Source organism: Mchenga conophoros, linkage group LG5, assembly GCF_057382185.1.
Source record: "Mchenga conophoros isolate Kocher_MC1m ecotype Shallow Benthic linkage group LG5, M_conophoros_male_GT1.1, whole genome shotgun sequence".
Classification (NCBI taxonomy): Eukaryota; Metazoa; Chordata; class Actinopteri; order Cichliformes; family Cichlidae; genus Mchenga; species Mchenga conophoros.
This window is the reverse complement of record NC_140530.1, coordinates 37547472-37569093: the sequence shown is the minus strand read 5'-3', so window position 1 is coordinate 37569093 and position 21622 is coordinate 37547472. Positions and strand designations below refer to the sequence as shown.

General features: G+C 41.1%; 1 protein-coding gene across 1 annotated transcript in view; it reads right to left on the bottom strand.

Moving 5' to 3' along the window:
- The window catches only part of LOC146575088 (CD276 antigen-like), an 80212-nt gene extending 74767 nt beyond the window's left edge, over nucleotides 1-5445 (bottom strand). Inside the window, exon 1 of the mRNA XM_085275278.1 lies at nucleotides 5274-5445. Within this exon, the coding sequence (XP_085131404.1) occupies nucleotides 5274-5349 (76 nt within the window). The 5' untranslated portion in view covers nucleotides 5350-5445. The remainder of the gene's footprint in view (nucleotides 1-5273) is intronic.
- Nucleotides 5446-21622: the final 16177 nt, after the last annotated feature.

The window sequence follows — 21622 nt, the reverse complement described above, 5'->3', positions numbered from 1 at the left end:
CCTCACTCTTCCCCATTCTTGTCATTAAATCAGGCCGTTCTGCAACTGATAGGTTTGTAGCTTGAACCCATCTGCTGGAACGTTGAAGACAATATAATTACACTGCAAGCAAGACGCAAGTAGGCAAACTTCTTCATGGTACTCGTGCACGGGAGAGAACCGGACAGGCACCGTTCCTTCGCTTGACCCCAGTAGCTCTCGTCCGTTCTCCCGTATCACTGTCCTTTTATTGAGGTTACATGAATATGCATAAGTTCATTAACATATGACGTCTACATACACAAAGAGTACCTTGCCTGTGTGTGTGTGTGTGTGCGTGTGTGTGTGTGTGTGTGTGTGTGTGTGGACTGCTGATCAAAGGGTCAAACATCCTTGGTCAGGAAGAGGGTAGCCTCCCCCTCACCCTAGACGGTTCATCCTAGATAACACGGTGAGGAAGTCCTGCAGTTCATCTAAACAAAGAGCACTTAGACTAGAACAGACGCAGCTACGTTAATCCTACCATAAAACAATAAGACACGGTATGACCTCTCATGCTCCCAAAGTGCTGTCTAATACACACAAAGTTTGCAGACTATCAAGGATCAAAACCTCTACCAATCTACAACTAATTACAAAACTCTAAGCATATATAAGTAAATATTTCTAAGCATAAATAACAATCAACAATACAAATCTAACAGCAACCATGGCAGCCATTCAATCTATGGCTTTATTCATGGTGTATTTTACCACTTCACCAAAGGCCGTTTTCGTTTACAACATTATATTTGCAGTGTTCGTCTATCTATCAATATCTGCGGAGTAGCTCGGTTAGCAGGATGCTAGCATGTAGCGCTTAGTGAGACACGCCTCAGACGAGTTGAGCAAAGACCCCGTCTGTGTACTTTATACGTGAGCAACGGATTTAAATAAAATTAACGTTTCAAAAGACAAACTTGAAGATAAAAAACAATATACTTACCGGAGAATCGCCAGGGTTTGCCGCTTCCATCTTGCTGCTCCTAAATTCAAAACTGCCTCTGCAGTCAGGCAGGGGAGGCGTGGAAATTGTCTTTGAGTTAGTCAAACGTTTTCCTTAGTTCGAGTAGATGATAAAATAAAAATAAATGGGATTTTAAGTAGGACTAGGCGTTCTGTAATGATCTCTATTTAGGAGAAAAACTTAATCACTCACCTCTAAACAGCTCTCTTTTAGGAGACAAACTGCTGGCTAACGGTGTCATGTGATCAAACAGCGTAATTTAATTGGCCGAGAGCCACTCGACTCGATCTGGTGCTGATTGCTCTGGCTTGGGTCATTAAAGTTCATCACTTTTGCAGTTGAATTTTTGCAGGTGAATTTTTTGCAGGTGAATTTTTGCAGGTGAATATTTTTGCAGGGAAATTTGGAGGATAAAAATTCAGTGTCATAAATTCAATGTCAAAAAATACTTGAATTCTGATGATACTATATTTCTTCCATAGAGACATGGCCAAGGTAAGAAAGGCTGAAAGACGACCACCACTGAACAAGACACACAAGCTGAAACATCAAGACTGGGCCAAGAAATATCTCAAGACTGGTTTTCTAAGGTTTTATGGACTGATGAAATGAGAGTGAGTCTTGATGGGCCAGATGGATGGGCCCGTGGCTGGATTGGTAAAGGGCAGAGAGCTCCAGTCCGACTCAGACGCCAGCAAGGTGGAGGTGGAGTACTGGTTTGGGCTGGTATCATCAAAGATGAGCTTGTGGGGCCTTTTCGGGTTGAGGATGGAGTCAAGCTCAACTCCCAGTCCTACTGCCAGTTTCTGGAAGACACCTTCAAGCAGTGGTACAGGAAGAAGTCTGCATCCTTCAAGAAAAACATGATTTTCATGCAGGACAATGCTCCATCACACGCGTCCAAGTACTCCACAGCGTGGCTGGCAAGAAAGGGTATAAAAGAAGAAAAACTAATGACATGGCCACCTTGTTCACCTGATCTGAACCCCATTGAGAACCTGTGGTCCATCATCAAATGTGAGATTTACAAGGAGGGAAAACAGTACACCTCTCTGAACAGTGTCTGGGAGGCTGTGGTTGCTGCTGCACGCAATGTTGATGGTGAACAGATCAAAACACTGACAGAATCCATGGATGGCAGGCTTTTGAGTGTCCTTGCAAAGAAAGGTGGCTATATTGGTCGCTGATTTGTTTTTGTTTTGTTTTTGAATGTCAGAAATGTTTATTTGTGAATGTGGAGATGTTATATTGGTTTCACTGGTAAAAATAAATAATTGAAATGGGTATATAATTGTTTTTTGTTAAGTTGCCTAATAATTATGCACAGTAATAGTCACCTGCACACACAGATATCCCCCTAAAATAGCTAAAACTAAAAACAAACTAAAAACTACTTCCAGAAACATTCAGCTTTGATATTAATGAGTTTTTTGGGTTCATTGAGAACATGGTTGTTGTTCAATAATAACATTATTCCTCAAAAATACAACTTGCCTAATAATTCTGCACTCCCTGTAGGTCTGTTGACAGAGCTCTGTACAGGTCTGCTCGAGCTGACCTGAAAAGGGGTCCCACCTGTCCAGCAACAACACATGGCATGGAATAATAGACATCATAAACCACAGAGGCAGAACTGTGAAAACAGAAAACCTGAGTGTGCAGCTAGCAGAGGAAATAAACAGCTTCTTCGCCCACTTTGAAACACCACAACAGCAGCATTCATCTGCCTCAGCCCTGCTCCCATCCTCATCCTCACCTGGTTCCTGCACCGCTCCATTCACTGTAACGGAGCACGATGTCAGATGTGTGTTCCTAGCAGTGAACCCCAGGAAGGCGGCCGGTCCAGACGGAATACGTGGTAAAGTGCTAAGACCATGTGCCCACCAGCTCACCCTCATCTCCACCAGAATCTTCAACCTCTCACTGGATGAAGCAGCCATCCCATCCTGTCTAAAATCAGCCACAATCATCCCAGTACCAAAGAAGTCTCCCATCACCAGCCTGAACTAGTATTGCCCTGTGGCCCTCACACCGGTAATCATGAAATGCTTTGAGAGACTAGTCCTTCAGCACACCAAGGATTACCTCCCCCCAGAATTCGACCCCCACCAGTTTGCATACCGTGCAAACAGATTCACAGAAGATGCCATCACCCTCCACTCGGTGCTGAGTCACCTAGAACAGCGGCAGAGCTACGCCAGAATGCTCTTTGTGGACTACATCTCACCCTTCCACCACTCGCCCATTGAGAGCCTACTAACTTACTGCATCACAGTATGGTACAGCAGCTGCACTAAGGCGGATAGAGCCACCCTCCCAGCATGTTTGCAATGAGTAGGAGATGCTCTGTATCTCACTGTACAACTGTATAGTGACAAAGGTATTGGGTTCTTTTCTAAAAATTGCTATAAACAGAGGAACCCAAACTGATGAAAAGTGGCGAATATTTTTTTTCAAATGACTATTTTTAGTGGATTTTTGATATAGAAGCAGAATGACAGAATGTTAAAAGAAGTTACTTTTAGTCATTCTAAGCTGGGCATTGCGTTCTCTGGCTGTTCAAAGCCATGGAACTTTAGACTTTCCAAGCAAATAATGATGGCCATACTGATGTTCTTTTCAGTACATTTTACTTTATGTTCATTTTCATTTTTATGATGTTTCTATTTTTACATAATTCCTCCCACATAGCAAAATTGGTATGGCCTGGATCTGTCCCACACAATGTGCTTACACATGGCCTGCGTACCGCAAAGAATGACGGCCCTATGGTGGCCCAGATCTGGTTTACCAGAGGTGGCCCACACATGAGCCAGCACAAGGCCAGTTGCAGACACACTGCTGGCCCTGTGCTGGCCCAGAACAGTTTCAGCTCTGGCCCCAGATGTCAGCCTAATGTGTACCTTAGCCATGTAAGCCATGTAATAACAACATGTGCTGGAACATAATAGTGCAAAAGTAACATGACGAAACTCTGTTCAGACAGTGAATGGACTGATTCTTATACAGCGGTTTTTTACTCACCCATATTACTCAAAGTGCTCTATACAACATGTCACATTCACCCAATCAGGCCAAATGTGGCATGCCATCACATAAACAGTGCCATCTTACCATGCCAGAAGTCAGCCAGCAGTGCCGGCTTGACACCAGATCCAGGCAAGACCCGTCTGCTATGTGGGATGACTTGTTCTTTTGGCATTTTAGTTGTGGATTATGTTTGGACTGTGTCTCTTGCCCTTTCAGTATTGTTTTCTTGTGCTTCTAAGTGTCCCTTTGTTTCTTTTTAGGTTATGTAGTATGGGTTAGAGATATTTTGTATGTTGTTTTTGTTTAATAAATCCGCCTTTTGGATTATTCCCTGATGTGCCTGAGTTCTGTTATTTAGTGTCACTTTGAAAGGACACACATCCAGCATTGACATATAATTGTTCTTTCAATTTTTGATAAAGATTACAGTGAATTGAGATGTAATTTGGCCCAGAGGTACGGTAGGACGCCCAGAGTAAGAAAGTGTTGAAAGTTGGACCTCAACTATTATGGATGATTTTTAATGAATTTTTCAAATTTCCATAATTGTAGTGTATTGGCTGTATTGAATTGCATATAAATGTCCTTTAATTTTTGAGGAATTTTCCAGTAAATCTGGCTGAAACTTGGCACACAGGTACAGTAGGTGTCCCTGAGGAGGGATGTGTTGAAAGTTGTACCTCAACTACTCAGGATGATTTTTAATGAATTTTTGAAAATTGACATAATTGTAGTGTATTGACTGTATTGGATTGCATATAAATGTCCTTTAATTTTTGAGGAATTTTACAGTGAATCTGGCTGAAACTTGGCACACAGGTACAGTAGGTGTCCCAGAGGAGGAATGTGTTGAAAGTTGGACCTCAACTACTCAGGATGATTTTTAATGAATTTCTGAAATAGACATAATTGTATTGACTGTATTGGGCTGTTCCATTGTAATTTGTGTGCGCGCGTGTGCGTGTGACTGTTCGCGCGCGCGCACGTGTGCGCGAGTATAGGCTTTCAATCAGGATATAAAGCGAAAAGGCGCTACGGTAAAGACTGGTGTAAAAGTGCAAGGAAATTTATGCGGCGGATAAGAGGCGGCTGGCTTGACCGCGGCTCACAAATGACGGCTCACTTTACCGCGGTGAAACCATCCGCCTGAACAGCCTTAAGGCCCCACGCTGCTGCGTGTTCACAGACACTCCATTGTTCCATAACTGCGCGTGCGCCTACGATCAGTAAATAAATAATAAATTAACGATTTTCTTACCGGATTGATCACCAAACGTCAGTCCAGACAAAGTCAGGAAGCAGGAGCTCATAAAGAGAAGTGGTTGAAGCTCCATGTCTGCAGAAATCTCCCAAGATTGTGAATACAGTATCTCTCGAAAATAACGGGACTCACAGCCACTCCTCTCAGCGCACTGACGCAGTTTTGAACACTTTCGGTTTCTAGTTTGCGAAAGCAGCGGGAGATAAATGCACTTCCGGAGTAAACTGTCACAGCATCAGCGCATTTTAGCCTTAACACTGGCATATTAAAATGTCTAACTGCAGTAGAAATAAACAGTTTTGTTTGTTTGTTTGTTTGTTTGTTTGTTTGTTTGTTTGTTTGTTTGTTTGTTTGTTTGTTTGTTTGTTTGTTTGTTTGTTTGTTTTTTTGGGGGGGGGGGGGGTTATAAAGAAGAAAAAAAGGTTCGTTATCTTTAGGAGCAGCTCCCAATTTCCCAAAATTGTTTGTGTGTGTGTGAGAGTGTCTGAGAGAGAGAGATCAAAAACTAAGGAAAACACAGATGATTCTGTGATATTAACATTATGATGCAGCTTTGTTCGGCAGCTGCAGTCACAGCTGTTTGTGACAAACAGCGAACACATTGTGTGTCTGTTCGCGTCACTGGGTTTACCATAAAACAGCGACTGTGTGTTTCAGACTGACAGCGTGAGGTGATCTGCCGCTAAAAGTGATGAAGTTGAAACAAAAAAGAGCAGTATGGCAGAAAAGAGTCGTGTTTTGATTGCAGTGTATTTATTGCAAATCTGTTTCTATAAAGATTCATAAATATCATGCGCACAAACAAAAAAGAAAGGCCTGATACAAACTCGACTTCCTCCCTCTCGGCTCCCGCTGAGATCACAACATCCTGCTTTTAACTATCGTCCTGTCCATGTTGACCCCAACGAGTTCCTGTTAATAACATCATTGCAGTTCTCTCATTCAGAATCATTAAAGAATTATTACTGTCACTAATTTTATTACACCTGTTAATTCTAAATACTGCATTTTAAGAAAAATGCCATTAGTGCTTTTGCAAATATTTCTGAACTCTTTACTTTATCAAGGTTAAAATTTTAAATGTAACATTGCAACACTAAAAACTCCGTTTGTATGACCAAAACAGAGCAGAGCTGAGACCTGATTTAACACAGAGTCTAACCTAAAGTTTCTTCTTTCTCCCAAATGAGATCACAGGATGGCAAAGGTGTATTTTAAAATTTATCCTTCTGCTTTCATTGAAGCAGCAAACTAACACAGTTCCGCATTAGCACTGCTTGCTATTTAGCCTCCTTTATTTATTCATACAATTCATTATTTACACATTTGGTTCCTCAGAACCTGAAAATCCAGCCTCATAGAAGAAAAACGTTTTTCATCAAACACTTCTCAGCCGTCTGTGCTCATCAGTGCTTAAGATTTTTTATTCAAATACTCAAAAAAGTTTGAATATTTTATGTATCAAAATGAATTATTACAGTTTCCGAAGGCCAAAGAATAAAATACATGTACATTGGACAAAGCTTTATTTAAAAAAGCGTACAAAAATGAGTTTTATATGAATCAGATATTTGAAGTGTAACATACGAACAAAAAACTTTTTTTTGACATATTGTACACACTTTTACAGTAGGTGCACACACTTTTCCTTAAGCACTTGTACGCCACCGGAGACTGGCGGCTCTCGGTCGGAGGTGCAGGAGAGGACTCGAGTTTATCTGCAAAGCTGCTTCACATAAAAACCTTAAAAACAAATATACAAATATTTCTAGTTGTTAATCTTTGTGCTGAGTGTCAATTTAGTTCAGTTAGTTTGTTACTCTGCTGTGTAGAAACTACATGTATGGCTATTAAGAGTTGTGTTGATTATGAGTATGATGCTACTTTATTGGTTGTTCTCTGCTGCCCTCTAGTGGGATTTACCGCATCATGCTGCCTGGTGCAGGGTTGCTCTTCCTGAGTTCTCTTTTGTTGTTGGTTCTTTAAAAGATTTGAACAGACCCCAGGTGTGTTTGCGTTTATTCGATACCTGTGCTGACTGCAGATGTCCTTGTCCGTTGTTTTTCTGCTATTTCGCTCCCTGACAGACAGTTTTAAACGTTAACAAACGAACGAAAAAGCATTTTCATGTACTTGTTTTTGCGAGTTTCTACATAGTTCTCACATGAATGGAAATTTGACAATTTCTAAAACTGTAAAAGTTATAAGTTATAAAACTGTGAATATGTTGGGATTGTATTCTGTTGTATTTACCTGTGAAAATGTGGCCTGTATTTGTTTTATGTAAAAGAAAACGCACATTTGTGTCACCTTTGCTCACATATCCTGAGCTAAACCGATCATACTGTCTGTGAAGTTGTTCTTTAATTGCACGAGTTGTTGGCGTGCTCGCTGCTGTATGCAGTGTGTGTGCGTGTAGTGTTCATCACACTGGGAGGTAGTGGTGAAGATGGTTAGATCATTATAGAAACAAACAAAATTGAACCTTATATTATTGTTTAATGATATAATGTGATATAGAAATAACATCGAAGGATGCAGCCTGGCTCCAGAACTCCAGCTGCTGAAAGCTAAAGGTCCAGTTCACTCACATGCACATGGCCCTCAGTGATGTAGGCGTGCTGACAGTTAAGTGTGAAAATTTGTTCGATATGTAGTGTTTATGTCCCCATGTTATACAGGCTGCTTTTGTCCATGAAGCCAACAACCAACTAGATCTTTTTAAAATAAATTTGAGGTGAAAATGACAATAAAGGAACACTTTACAGATCACCTTTAAAGAGCAAGTTAAAAATAGCAAATAGGAAATCAGATATGTGTCTTGTTTTATATCTTTGTTTAGTCTCATGTGACCTGTCCAGGCACTAAAGCAGCAGTTTTTGTAAAATCCACAGTTACATCTTACATTTTTCTGTTGATGTCCAATAACACGCACTGTTATTTCACTATGTCAGAAGTCAGAGTTAATTAAAAGGCGGTTACTCTGCAGCAGCTCACTGCTGAGAAGAAGAGAATAGAAACACATCATCTCAAGCACACGCTCACTCACGTGCACACACATGATTGACCAATAACATGGCCCTTTAGCTCGGTCACAGACATTTATTTGACCCTTTAGTTCGGTCAGGTGGAGCAGCACCCCGGTGGTCATGTGAACTAACTCTCCCACAGAGAGCCATCAAGAGAGTGTGTTTATCACAGCAAAATGTGTGTGTGTGCCGTGGGAAAGGGCAAAGTCAGCAGTGGGTTGGGTGTCAGGGTTCACCTCACAGCATCGCTTCTAATCTCAGAACCTGAAATCATTCCCGGTTCTTCCTGAACTCATGTGAGCAGCTCGCTCACAGCTGCCCTGCTGCACCTCTGATTTCACTGCAGGGTGGAAAAAGGAAGAAAGTGGTAGATCTGGTGTCTACTGAATCACATGAGGAGCTGTAGTTTAAAGAGTCTGCATGGATAAAATAATGCTTTCAACAACAAGTACTATTTATTAAAACTACCAATGAGACAAAATGTCTTCTGGGAGTAAAATGCAAACTTGTGTTATTACATGTTTACATCACATAATTTCATTTGTGTGTGGACTCCACTGATCTGATGATTAAATGTCAGTGGCTGTTAAAGTTCTGGGTAAATAATGTATGGCAACAGCACCGCCTACAACTGCAAAGCTCTCCAGCGAGTAGTGCGGTGCTCTGAACGGATAATTGGAGGTGAGCTTCCCTCCCTCCAAGACATCTACAGGAAGCGCTGCCTGAGGAAAGCGGGGAGGATCATCAAGGACTCCAGTCACCCCAGCCATAAACTGTTCAGACTGCTTCCATCAGGAAGGAGGTTCTGCAGCATCCGGTCCCGTACCAGCAGACTGAGAGACAGCTTCTTCCATCAGGCCATCAGACTGCTGAACACGTCATAGACACCTCAGCTTCACTACTGGAACTTCAACATTATGCACTCCACACTGTATATAAATGCCACTGTTTTGCACATATTCAACTCTGTATATTTTATATATTTTATTATTATTTTTTTTACTATTTAATTTGTAAAAATGTGTATACACACACACACACACACACACACACACACACACACACACGTAGGAAAATATTTAGTATACACATCCAGAAATGCATACACTATTATATCTTGTACATATATTTATTAGTTTCAGGTTGGCCATTCTTGTATTTTGCTCGTTTGTGTTGTTGTGTTTGCACATATCTGTTGCTTGTGGGGCTCGCACACAAGAATTTCACTCGCATGTGCTGTGCCAGTGTGCCTGCACATGTGATGTGACAATAAAAGTGATTCGATTTGATTTGATTTAAAGCTGAGTGAAGTCAGTAAGTTCAAATATATGAGGAGTTTTTTACATTTAGTCCTGGTGCTGACAGAGTCTGAGGTGGTCTGTGCGGTGCTAGATGCCAGGCTATATTTGTACATGGATTCAAATATTTAAACTAGATGAGGTCTGATTTCTTGGACATTTCTGAAAAGTAAAATCAAACATTTTTCATTTCTGAATCACTGAAAAGCAGCTTTGTCTTTATAGTAACACACAGCGAACAGATACGGAGACTGAACATGTTACAAGAGGTTTAAGGTGAAAATCTAAAGTGTTTATGAACAGATTTACTGTAGATGCTTTATTTTAAAAGAGCTCTTATAAATATTAAACATCCACCAGTAATGAATAAAAGAAAGGAAAATCAAAACTGCTCATGCTAAAGGAAGAACAGTGGTTGGAGATGAAAGCACAACCAGAATTATTGTAAACTTGCAGTTTTGTTGCCTTTGACATGTTTGCTTCAAACACAGGAGCAGGTGTGACTTTGGTCGGCAACAGAGCAATAATACTAATACTAATAATATTACTACTGCAACTAGTACAAATAATAATAACAATAGAAATAAGTGCATCAGCTATGAATCTGCTACCAATTTGTAGCTGAATGGGTCAAGATGACAGTTACATGTTTGCACTGCTTTGCAGAAATCATAAATCTACATAGACATGAATTTAACATTAAATACACATTTACACATAAACTACTTACACTCGTCGAGTCAGAACCTCACAGATCTGAAACAGGAAATCAGAAATTCCTCCACATTTGAGATCTCGTTTTTGCAGGACAAAGTTGCTCGGCAACTTTATTCTTATAAAAAATAAAACCATCAGATCTATTTCTGTATAACAACCAGTGGAGTCGAGTCCCTGTTGCAAAGAGAGGCGGCGCAGACGAGCTGCACTTATCGACACAGACTCACTCAGACTGATTGCATCGTGTTGGCATCTGTCTGCATTTATTTTATTAGATGTGAATTATTTAAACCTTTGTGATTGTTTGTAAACAGGTTGTTTTTTCATGTCAGCCAAAGGCAACGTATAAAAGGTGGATGTAGACTTCTGAAAAGTGATGCCAATGCAGAAGCGCCGTAAACATGAATTCTCTATCAGACCAGCAGGGGGCGACTCCTCTAGAAGTCTGACTGTATAGAAGTTGAGAAAATGACCCTACTTGGACTGTGACCTCATTAAACAGTTTCCTGATGTTTACGGTCTCATTCTCAAGTTTGAGTTCTTATTAAAAACAACATGCTGTTCATTTTGTAAATTATGGCCCCATCAGAGTGAAATACAGGACATGCTTCACTGTGGCTTAACTAATTGGCCATATGAGCCTCGGTTTCTCCTTCAGCTCCACCCTGTGCTCGTTACATCTGGCTGCAGTGTCCAAAAAAACCACAAAATCACAACCCTTTGGAAGTGTCTAGACATAAACAAAAAATTAATAATGGATTGGATTTATATAGCGCTTTACAATGCCACTATTCATTCACTCTCACATTCACACACTGGTGGAGGCCCTGGGGCAGACTGACAGAAGCAAGGCTGCCATATCGCGCCATCGGCCCCTCTGGCCAACACCAGTAGGCGGTAGGGTAAAGTGTCTTGCCCAAGGACACAACGACCAGGACAGAGAGCCCGGGGATCAAACCGGCAACCTTCTGGTTACAGATACGCTTCCCAACCCCCCTGAGCCACGGTCGCTAACTAATAATGCAGTTAGCTTTGTTCATTATCTGTATGGAAATTCTCTTTCTGTCTGACAGACAGCAGAAAAGAATGAGAATCAAAATACTTTATTAATTCCTGAGGAAATTATGTTTGACACCACAACTTGAAACCAACGAATGCTAATGTTGATCCATAAATGATGGTGTGTAGATTCCTTCTCTCACCCTAACCGATGGCCCCGCCCCTCCCTGAGCCTGGTTCTGCTGGAGGTTTCTTCCTGTTCAAAGGGAGTTTTTCCTTCCCACTGTCGCCAAAGTGCTTGCTCATAGGGAGTCATATGATTGTTGGGTTTTTCTCTGTATATATTATTGTAGGGTCGACCTTACAATATGAAGCACCTTGAGGTGACTGTTGTTGTGATTTGGCACTATATAAATAAAATAAAATTGAACTGAATTAAATAAGCAGCTGATTTCTTACAGTATATTATTATTTGTTATGTTGAGCACGTTTCTCCCTGCTGAAAATAATTGGACAAAATCAGACACTGCAGGTTAAAAACTGTTCACAAAGCTGCAGCAGCATCAGCCTGACGTGGGGCCAGACAAGTTCACTGTAATTTCATTCACAAAATACAGCAACACCACACAACACAATAAAAACAGCAGCAGTTTTGAATTTAAACCCAGTGAGAGAATCAAGTCTCAGGTCAGCTGGCTCTGCAGTTACAGCCTGGTATGAGCTCGTACCCTCCACACAGGCGCCTCCTGGCAGCCCTTTCTCAGTCCGAGCCCTCTGCTGGCCTCTGTGCTCCCGCACATTGAATGGAAAGAAACAAACTGTTAGTTTGTTTAGGCTGAGACCACAGTTTGTGTTAAAACAGATTATTTAATAAGGTTAAAGGACCTTAGTCATTAGAATTACAATAAAAAGCAAATAGTGAATATGAAAATATGGTAATACTTTAAAGAAATGACTTTGACACTGATTTAAAAAAGGAAACAAAGAAAGTTTCTTCTTCTCTAATCTCTGATTTTTGTAGCTAACAAAGGCGCCATCACTAAGACTCAAATATATCTTTAAATGACAGGTTCAGTTTCCTGTGACCACCAGAGGTCACCTGACGGTATGAACGTGCTGTAACAAGCTGCTAAACATTTAGTTTAATGAGGCGTCAGTTTCTTTCAGCCTTTCTCAGGCTGCAGATCACAGCAGCGACGTGTTTTTCAGCTAAAATCAAAAAATGCTCTGTTAGTGTGAGACACTGTTGGCTGTGTGCTCGTGTGAGCTGATGTGCTTTTTGTCTCAACCACATAAAGTTAACACAGTCTGAACAAAAGAGCTTAAGACACACGAACAGCAGCAGCATGTGTGTGAAATGTGTGTGTGTGTGTGTGTGTGTAACCTTCCTGGGCAGTATCCCTGTGGGTCGATGCTTCCTGACAGGAAACGGCTTCACTTTCAGGATCAACAGTCCTGCTTGAACACATCTATACCTCCACACTGCTGACCTGGAGCCCTGACATACATCCCAGTGTCGACCACACCTTCATTATAAAAGCAGACCTAAACACTGCTGTAAAAAATAACTAAATAAAAATGAAATTAAACGGATTCAGAGCATCAGGAGCCCGTTTGTGTGTGTGTGTGTGTGTGTGTGTGTGTGTGTGTGTGTGTGTTCTCTGAGGGGTTTCTGTGCCATTCGTTTCAGGAGTCTGCGGGAGGATGTGAAGGTCAGGAGGTTTCACATGAGGTCAAAGGTCATCGCAGCACACACACACATATTGTCTGGCAGTAGTTAGTATTTCACAGAAGGGCTGATGTTGCGTTTTGTGCTTCCTGAGTTTAAATTGAAGGTTTTTCTGGTTACACAGAGGAGAAAATGAAAAAAGAGAGAAATGTCGTGATACCTCTTCCCCCAGGAGCAGAGCTTTTGTCCTAGTGTGTGTGTGTGTGTGTGTGTGTCTAGGATTTACTCTGCTCTACAGTACCTGTACCTATGACGGGGCGTGCCCACCTGTTCCTCGTTACCTGCACTTTGTGTCCCCGGCTCTGCTGTGCAGTCGAACAGTTCAGGCCAGAGTTTCTAAAAACTCGCTGTAACATCAGAACCTGCTGAACGTGTCCAGCTCCGTCCTTCAGTGAGTCTTTTCTATGTTAGTTGTTAGTTTTGTTGTTTTGTTTTGTTTTTGCATCCTGTTGTTGTTTTCAGATTTGACTGATGACGTCTTCATGCAGTTTTAACCAGGCTACAAAATAACTCCACATATAGGTGGAGATGGCTGAGTGGAAAGACTGACTTCATTTCACTTTGAGTTTTTCCCCCAGTTATGTTTTTATTCTTTCAGCTTTTTGTTTGTTTGTGTTTTTGCTTCTTTTAAAGTATTTTTTCCAGTATTAGTTTAGATTTTGTCTGTTTTGATTTTGACCTCAGTAAAATTTGGGGTCATTAATGCAAAACAAGACAAACAAAATATGATGAAAATGTTCTTCCTTACACAGTACGACTGAGCTTTGTCTTGATCGTTCTGTTTATTCATCCAAACTTCTCAGTTTGCCAACTTAGATATAAATGTTCCCGTGACATCTGTTTGCCACATGACAGTTTGCACCTTCTGCACCCGAGAGGCAAACTGACCTGGCACCGACAGGAGTCTCCTCTTGATAGATGTTAATGTTTAAATCTTTCAGTCCTGTTGGCTGTTTGTATAAGAGCAACTCTGAGAGTTAAAGGTATCAATAAAAAAGATGCACATGATCTGAGTGATCAACAGTAACTGTTCATCCAAAACTTTACATCGGACCCTCCCCCAAAACCAGCTGTTATGTAACAATGGCAGAAGCCACTCTCACCATCAGCGAGCTGTTGTAGGCTTGGATAACACTCTCAGTGGGTATTTCCACATCCTGTTGATTATCAGAATCGCAGCAGTTTGAGACTTGACTGTTTGATGATGATGATGGATTATATTCGCCGTGAGCTCATAAAGCATTTTTCACAACACCGTACGAGGCGTTTAATGTCTCCAGAGGCTCGTAAATACTGTCAGCTCAGAGTCTCGCTCTGCACACGACCCCAGACAGTCTGGGTGCCTGAGGTAACTTCCTCTGATATGCACACAGTTACTCAAACACATAAACACATGCAGTTATAGTCTATGTACACATGACAAGGAGCAACTTCCAGAGCTGGAAGATTAAGCCAAACCGGAAGTGCACAAAATGACAGGAGCCTCATGGGATGGCTTCAAAAGCAGGTCAGTCCCCAGACTCCCATTTTAAAAGTTAAAGTTAGGAGGTGACTGCTGTATCTGTAACCTTTGGGAGCATTTTAATAATATGGCTTTCTATGAGATGTAGGCCATCCAATAAAGTTTGTCCCCCAGTTTTAGTGAGTGAAACCTTATTTGTACATGTACAGACTGCACTATTGTTTCACCTGTTCATGCTGTTGGGAAACTGATCTGCTGAAAAATCAGGGTGGTAGAGGTTGTTTATTTGCTAAAATATAAAAAAATATTATTGTGATGAAATTTAAATCATAGGATGCTTTTATAAGGTGTTGAAATAAGTGACTGGAGGCATTACCAATATGGCTGCAAAGTGCAGAGACGTGTTTTTGGAAGGACCTTTCTTCTCTGACACAAACCGACACACATCTGTTCACCTTTTCCAAGGATATTAAACTACATCCCAAACTGAACTGTTAAACCTAACCTCATCCTCCAAATGATGGACGTATTTGTCCTCAAAAAGATGTTGAATCTCCACAGAATGACAGATTAATGTTCCGACAACATCAGCTGTACATGTAGACACACGGGAGCGACATCACCCTCTGATGCTGTTAGACAAACACACACAGCTAAATGGTTCGACTGTCTCTGAAACACCAAATAAAGCTTTTCATTATATAACTGAGACGACACAGAGACATTTCCCCTCGTGGTAGTGAACAGGAGGAATGCACATCTGTATTTGTTCTTGTCACATCTGCACTGAAGCTTGTTTGTATGTCGGATGTTCAGGCTGACCCACATGGAAAGAAAAAGACAAGACAAATGGTCCCCGGTCACCTCTGGTTTGTCCCAAAAGGAAGTTTATTACAGCTGAATGTCGTTCTCTTACTTGTTGATGTTCCTGGAGTTTCTCTGTTACTTGCTGATAAAAGGTTATACCTAAATAGACAGGCCAATGAAGGCTGAAGGTTGATGGCTGACTCGGGTTTGTACAAGTGAGCAGTTGCATCAGCTGATAGAAGGAAAAAAGCAAAAAGGTTCAAAACTCTAAACAGAAAGTTTTCCTTTTGAAAATCATTTGAAAGCATCCTCAGAGAAAACATAGTTACTAAAAGAACTTTTTTCCTAATTTATCTGAAATCTGATATATTTCTGAGCTTTCCTGTAACTTTCTATAATTTACAGTCACGTTAAAAAGACATAACTCGCTCTATTGATACTAAGGTTTTACATATGTGGACATGTTGTCATTTATTTAGCATAAAGCCAAAATGCAGAAGTAGTCAGTGAAAAACCAAACACACACCACAGTTCACAGAATCAGCTCCAGTAACTGTTTTCTGACTTTATCAGTTTCTCACATTGTTGTAGAGGAAATGTTGCTTCAGTTTATTGACTTCTGTGAACATTTGTTTATGCACAGCTCCTCTGAAGAGCTGACCTTTGGGCTCATCCTCCTGTCGAATATTTTGGTATACAGAGGAGTAAATGCAGTGGCTGCAAAACAAACACCCTACTGTCCCATCTCAGGTCTGTCACTGAGCCCTCCTGGACTCTGCAGTTTGCCTACAAAGTGCAAACATGTCTGTAGATGTTGTGTTAATATTGCATTGCACTTCAATATCATGACTCTGCAGGAACTTATGCCAGGTTACTTGTTGTGGATTTTAGTTGTTCTTTGAACATCTTCATCCTGGCTCTGCAGCTGGATCAGGCAGCTCCCATCTGCAGCTGGATGAGTGACTTTCTGTCTGACAGGAAGCAACGTGCAAGTCTGGGCAGGCATATCTCAGACTCTCCATCAACACTTGTTCTCCCCGAGGCTGCTTTTCTTTCTCTATACCAAAAGCTGCACCTCAGTCTGTCAATCTCTTGAAGTTTGAAGACGACACTGAGTCAGAGCACAATTAGGATGAAGAAACACAAAAAGCCAAGAAGTACCGAGGGCTGATATACACTATATATAATAATTAGTCCTCAAACACTGAAGGAATTACATATAAATAAATTACATTAAATAATAAAAAAATGTAAGTGTTTTGTGCACGTGAGTGTTACCCACACTTTACTGTAAACTACACTACAGTCAGATATGAACTGAAGCAGAGGTGAAGTGCATTAAAAGATTGTTTAGTGTGAGATTGTGACAAACTGAAACATTATTAAATACCAAACATCAGGTCTTTACTCTCCAGTCAATCACAGAGAAAACAGGTGCTCTGAAAACACACAGCTATCCTATCATCTGTGCTAAATCCAGCAAACGATGGACACGCCCCCTGCGGGTATAATCTCTATTAACCATCATTAGCATTCCTCCAATATTTCCCATGCTCTGTTAGTTTCAAGCAATTAGCATTCTGCTCATACTTCTCCAGTTGCTGTTCCAGGAGGATTTCTCCCTGACAGCTGCTTTCACCACGGGCAGCTCAACAAATGTGAGCAGCAGGAGACGTCCACTGATGAGCTCTTTCTTCTGTGAGGACACGCTGATAGGGTCTCTCTTATTGGCTGGACAATGAGCATCATCTGGTATCTTTGCTTGTCTTTTATGTGCTCTTGTATTTTGATATGAGCTTGTCTTTTCTTCTCCATATCTTCTCTCTGTGTTTTCACTGTGCTGCCTGTCAATCACAGTGATGTGGAGGTGATGACATACAGGAAGAGGAGTGTGCTAAAGCAGAGTAAAAGTAGACAGTGGCTCCTTTATCCCACTGTGATACACAAACAGGGGGATACGGGTCTCTTGGCTACAGCATGAAGGATATGAATGCTGAAACTGGGAGAAGGTCCAGGAGCCTCTATAATGCTGCTGCTGTAGCCACGTGTTTTACTGTTGGGGATTCAAACCTTTCCACTAATCCTGTTTCTCTGACCTTTCACCTTGAAATGAATGTGTACATTAAACACTCAGCCAGGACACTTAATCTAATCCTAACCCCTTTACTTACTGAGATAATATCTTAAAGCCACTTTGAATCATTTCTTTTTGAGGTTTCTGATGTGAAGGTATACGTTGATAAATTTGAATGTTGAACCTCAGTTCTCAAACATTTCTCAAACATAAGGAAATCAGTCTGGAAATGCACTGATGAAAATAAGTTTAAGTTCTCTCCACTTGTTCCTCTTGGTCGTCCTCACCCAGCACGTTGGTCCAGACCGAAACAGCTGAGCTGGGAGATTCGTCACATATGCTGCTGTGAAGCGTCAAGCTGAGTGTTTTCATCTTGGTGTTTTGATTCTACTTCATGCTCATAGGCTGTCAATCAAACGCTGTTTGTCCTCTATGACTGCAATGATTTACAAAACAAACTGCGTGTGTGAGCCCTGTGATTGGTTGGCATATTTAAAGCGTAGCCTATGGCAGGGATGGTCTCCAGCCACCCTTGAACCTGAATTAAATAAGCAGAATAAAATACATGGTGAATTCAGCAACTAGTAATTGAGCTCCTGATCTTATTTGCTGGGGTCACAGATGTTGTTGTTACCTGAGCTGTTTGTGGGCTGTTAGTAATAATAGAAAGAAAGTAACAAAAGAAATTCACATTATTTTTAGCTTTTATGTAAAAATGTTATTATGTACACATACTAGCACGTTAGCATGCTAAACTTTATATATTTTAAAAAATTGGCAAACTGTCAAATATTGAACCAATAGAAAGTGTAATACTGTATATCATTAGAGGTCATTAGAAGTCAGTCCCTGTAAGAAAGCTGAAGCCCAGCCCTGCGTGGCTGCGATCTGTGGCCACTGCATTACAAACAGATGTGTTTCTGTGAAGAATGAGCTGAGGAAGAAATGACGTTGTGTGCATTATGTGCCTCTGATAGTGAATCAGCCAACAGGGAGCAACATGCACACCATCCAGATGACTTCTGTGTCTTATTTCAGCAGTGCATTCTGCACGTGTGCAAACAGCATAACTCAAGTCCAGCTGCTAAAGTGACCGACAGGCTGATCATTCTATCACTAATTGAAGGAGTTTGACACAAAAACAAAGGCTTTCTTTTCTTTTGTCCTACTGCTTAATTATAGTTAATTACAATTTTATTTTATATTATGACAGGATGTCTTTTTGCTTCATTCAGTGTTAAAGTTTAAGGTCACTGAACTTTATATAACAGAGCATTGAATGAAGAATAAAGGTGTTCTTATAGATGGGAACTCATAAAATGGGCTCTTTCATATAGTCTCCAGTTCATCAGGATGGAGGGAAAGCGTGGTGGGCGTCACTGTTTTGGGTACGAGAATCTCTCAGTTTGAAGTTTCTCCCACATGACTGAGATTAGGAGCCAGTGACCGTATGGTCTTGTGTTCCTGCCCGTCTCCTTCCTTCGTTCTCTCACACATATTTGTGTTGTTAATGCTGAGGAAGAGGAGGAGAGGAAGGGGAAAAGAGTGCAGGATGAAAGACTCGTTCTGTTCCCTGCAGAACATCAGACACGTGAGGCGTGAAGGTGAAGGCTGCCTGGCGCTCGCCTGGCTGATTGAATTAAAGAATGTTTTCTGTACAATGATGCACGTGAATGCTCTTTGAAGGGAGACTCAAAGTGTGCACTGCACATGATGCCCTGTGAAGACAACACAGCCTGTCGGTGTGACCAGCAGCAGAACTACAACTACAGCCAGATCAACAATGACTGAACAATGAAAAAAGTAGTTTGAATAAAATAGGTTCACATGACAAATGAATATGTCTCGAGCTTGGATTCTGAGGTATTACTGAACATAAAAATGATTTTAACGCAAAAATATCCAGTTATTAGATAACATTAGCTGTGAAAAGCTTCAAACAATGGTGTTACCTTAAAATGAGTCCCAGCATTTTATACACTAGTGTCAAACATAAGGCCCGGGGACCAGAATCAGCCTCGAAAACACTGTGATCTCACTGGACAGCTTTAATGTGAAGGAGTGCACAGATTTTGGTCTTTTAACTAAATTTTCACAAGTTTTACAGTTTGTCCCACAGATAAAGACCCACTGCCATCCATACTACACCAAATTCTCTGTGAATTAATTAAAAATTGTAATATTTTACGATAAATTGTATATTTCAAATTATATTTTATTATAAATATATTTATTTATAGTCTGAGCAATGGACTACCAGAATCTTTTGTGTAACTCTACACATTTATCATGATTTTCACTGGTCCAGCCCACTGCACATCAAAGTGGGCTGTGTGTGTCCCACCATGTTAATGACTTTAACATCCCTGCAATACGTTTTTATGATTAGTAAAAGTGTAACTAAGATTTTTTCCTATGTGACGTCTTTGATTCCAATTCCAATTGAAATAAATGAGAATATTATGTGATGAATTTTTAAAGTTTTGTGAGGTTTGGCATGAAAATCATTCAAAAACAGTAAATTAATTTTTTTAATTGTTTTTAATTCCTGCCTGTAGTGCAGGGAGACATTTACACTGAACTATAAGGGGAACATATGAGGTGATTATTAGTATAAAAACAGATTTTTAAGTGGAATATGATGTAGGAGCAGTCTGCGCTGTGACTGGCCGGTTGGTCGTGTACGAAGGTCTGGTGGTCTCTGAGTTTCTCGATCAGACCCTCCCTCTCTTCACATCTTGTTTTTGTGGAGCTCTCTCTCTCACACACATTGTTGCCGAGTTCCTCTCAGGTCATCAGATTAATATCTGCCTGCTGTTCTTCAGAACAGGTGCAGTGAAGTCACATTTTCACTCAGATAAAAAGAAACTGCAGGCGGGGAGAAATCACTGCAGCGATGCAGCTTTAACAAATATGAATAAGCTCCAGCTTATCTCCTTTCCACGCATATTAAATCAGGTGACTTGTGTTTTTTGGATTGTTGCTTAATCTCAGTGAAGAATGAGCTTCCACAGATAACGCCCGAACTGAGGAGAAGTCGCCGTGTTAAGAATGAGAAGTATGCGAAGGCTGAAAAGAATGAACTTTGGGGTTTACAACAGAGCGATACGGCGATGCGGGAGGTCCTGCCATGCCTCTGTCATGATCACCTGCTTCATTTGGTGGGAACAAAAGAGCTTTTGGTTGTTCTTTTCAGCCCAAATTTAATTACTTGTAATTTTACTTCCAAGAATCAAACATGCAGCAGGAACAAAGTGTAGAAACAAGTCAAGTGAAATCAGATTTGCTGGTTTGGTGACTTCAGTCGTAACCTGACACTTTGATTAACTCGATTAACAAAATAAGAATGAAGATTAAAGTGTGAGGGAGGCTGTCATCACCGTGCTGCTTACATCTTCTCTAATGTGTGGTGCAACAGAAGATCACACACAGTTCAAACTACAAAAGGGAACACATAAACCCATTTACCCCTGAAAAACAGTCAAATTCCAGTCTGCTTATCCACGTCAGGGTCGTGGGGGGGCTGGAACCTATACCCGGCTGAGACACTGCAGACAGGCTGTCGCTGGGCCAGACAACCATTCACACTTACGGTCAGCTTGGAGTCACCGGTGAACCTTACCCCATCTGTGTGATTGGAGGTGGAGTAGCTGGAGAGTTTACAGAGAAAATCCCCAGACTGGATCAGAATCAGTAAAACTAAATGATGAATGTGTGATGAACGTCCACTTAGAGTCTATTATTAACTTTCTTCTTCTTTTGGTAGGCTATGGTGTGTTGATATCTGTGCATTCCTGTATTATCCTTTTGTGTTACACATTTCTATGTTTTTTTCCTTGCTACCTAGCCTGACCTGTTTGTGTATTGTATGTACGGTCGGCAAGGTCTGTCATCTCGGTTGTGGGCAAAAGACCTGCAACTGACAAATAAAGGCTATCTCTCTCATCATCATCTTTTGCTGTGGGAATCACCACGGCAGATCATCTGCCTCCATCTGACCCGACCCTTAGCATGCTCCTCCTTTTCTACCTTCATGAATCTTCTCTCTGTTCTTCGTCTTTTCCTCCTGCAGGCAGCTCCATCTCCAGCGTGTTTAGTCCAGTGTATCCACCCTCCCTCCTCAGCACATGTCCAAATCATCTCAGCCTCTAACTTTGCTCGACCTGAGGTGGCGGACTTATTTCTAATCCTGCTCGCTCCCAGTGAACATCTGAACATCTCCAGCTGTTTC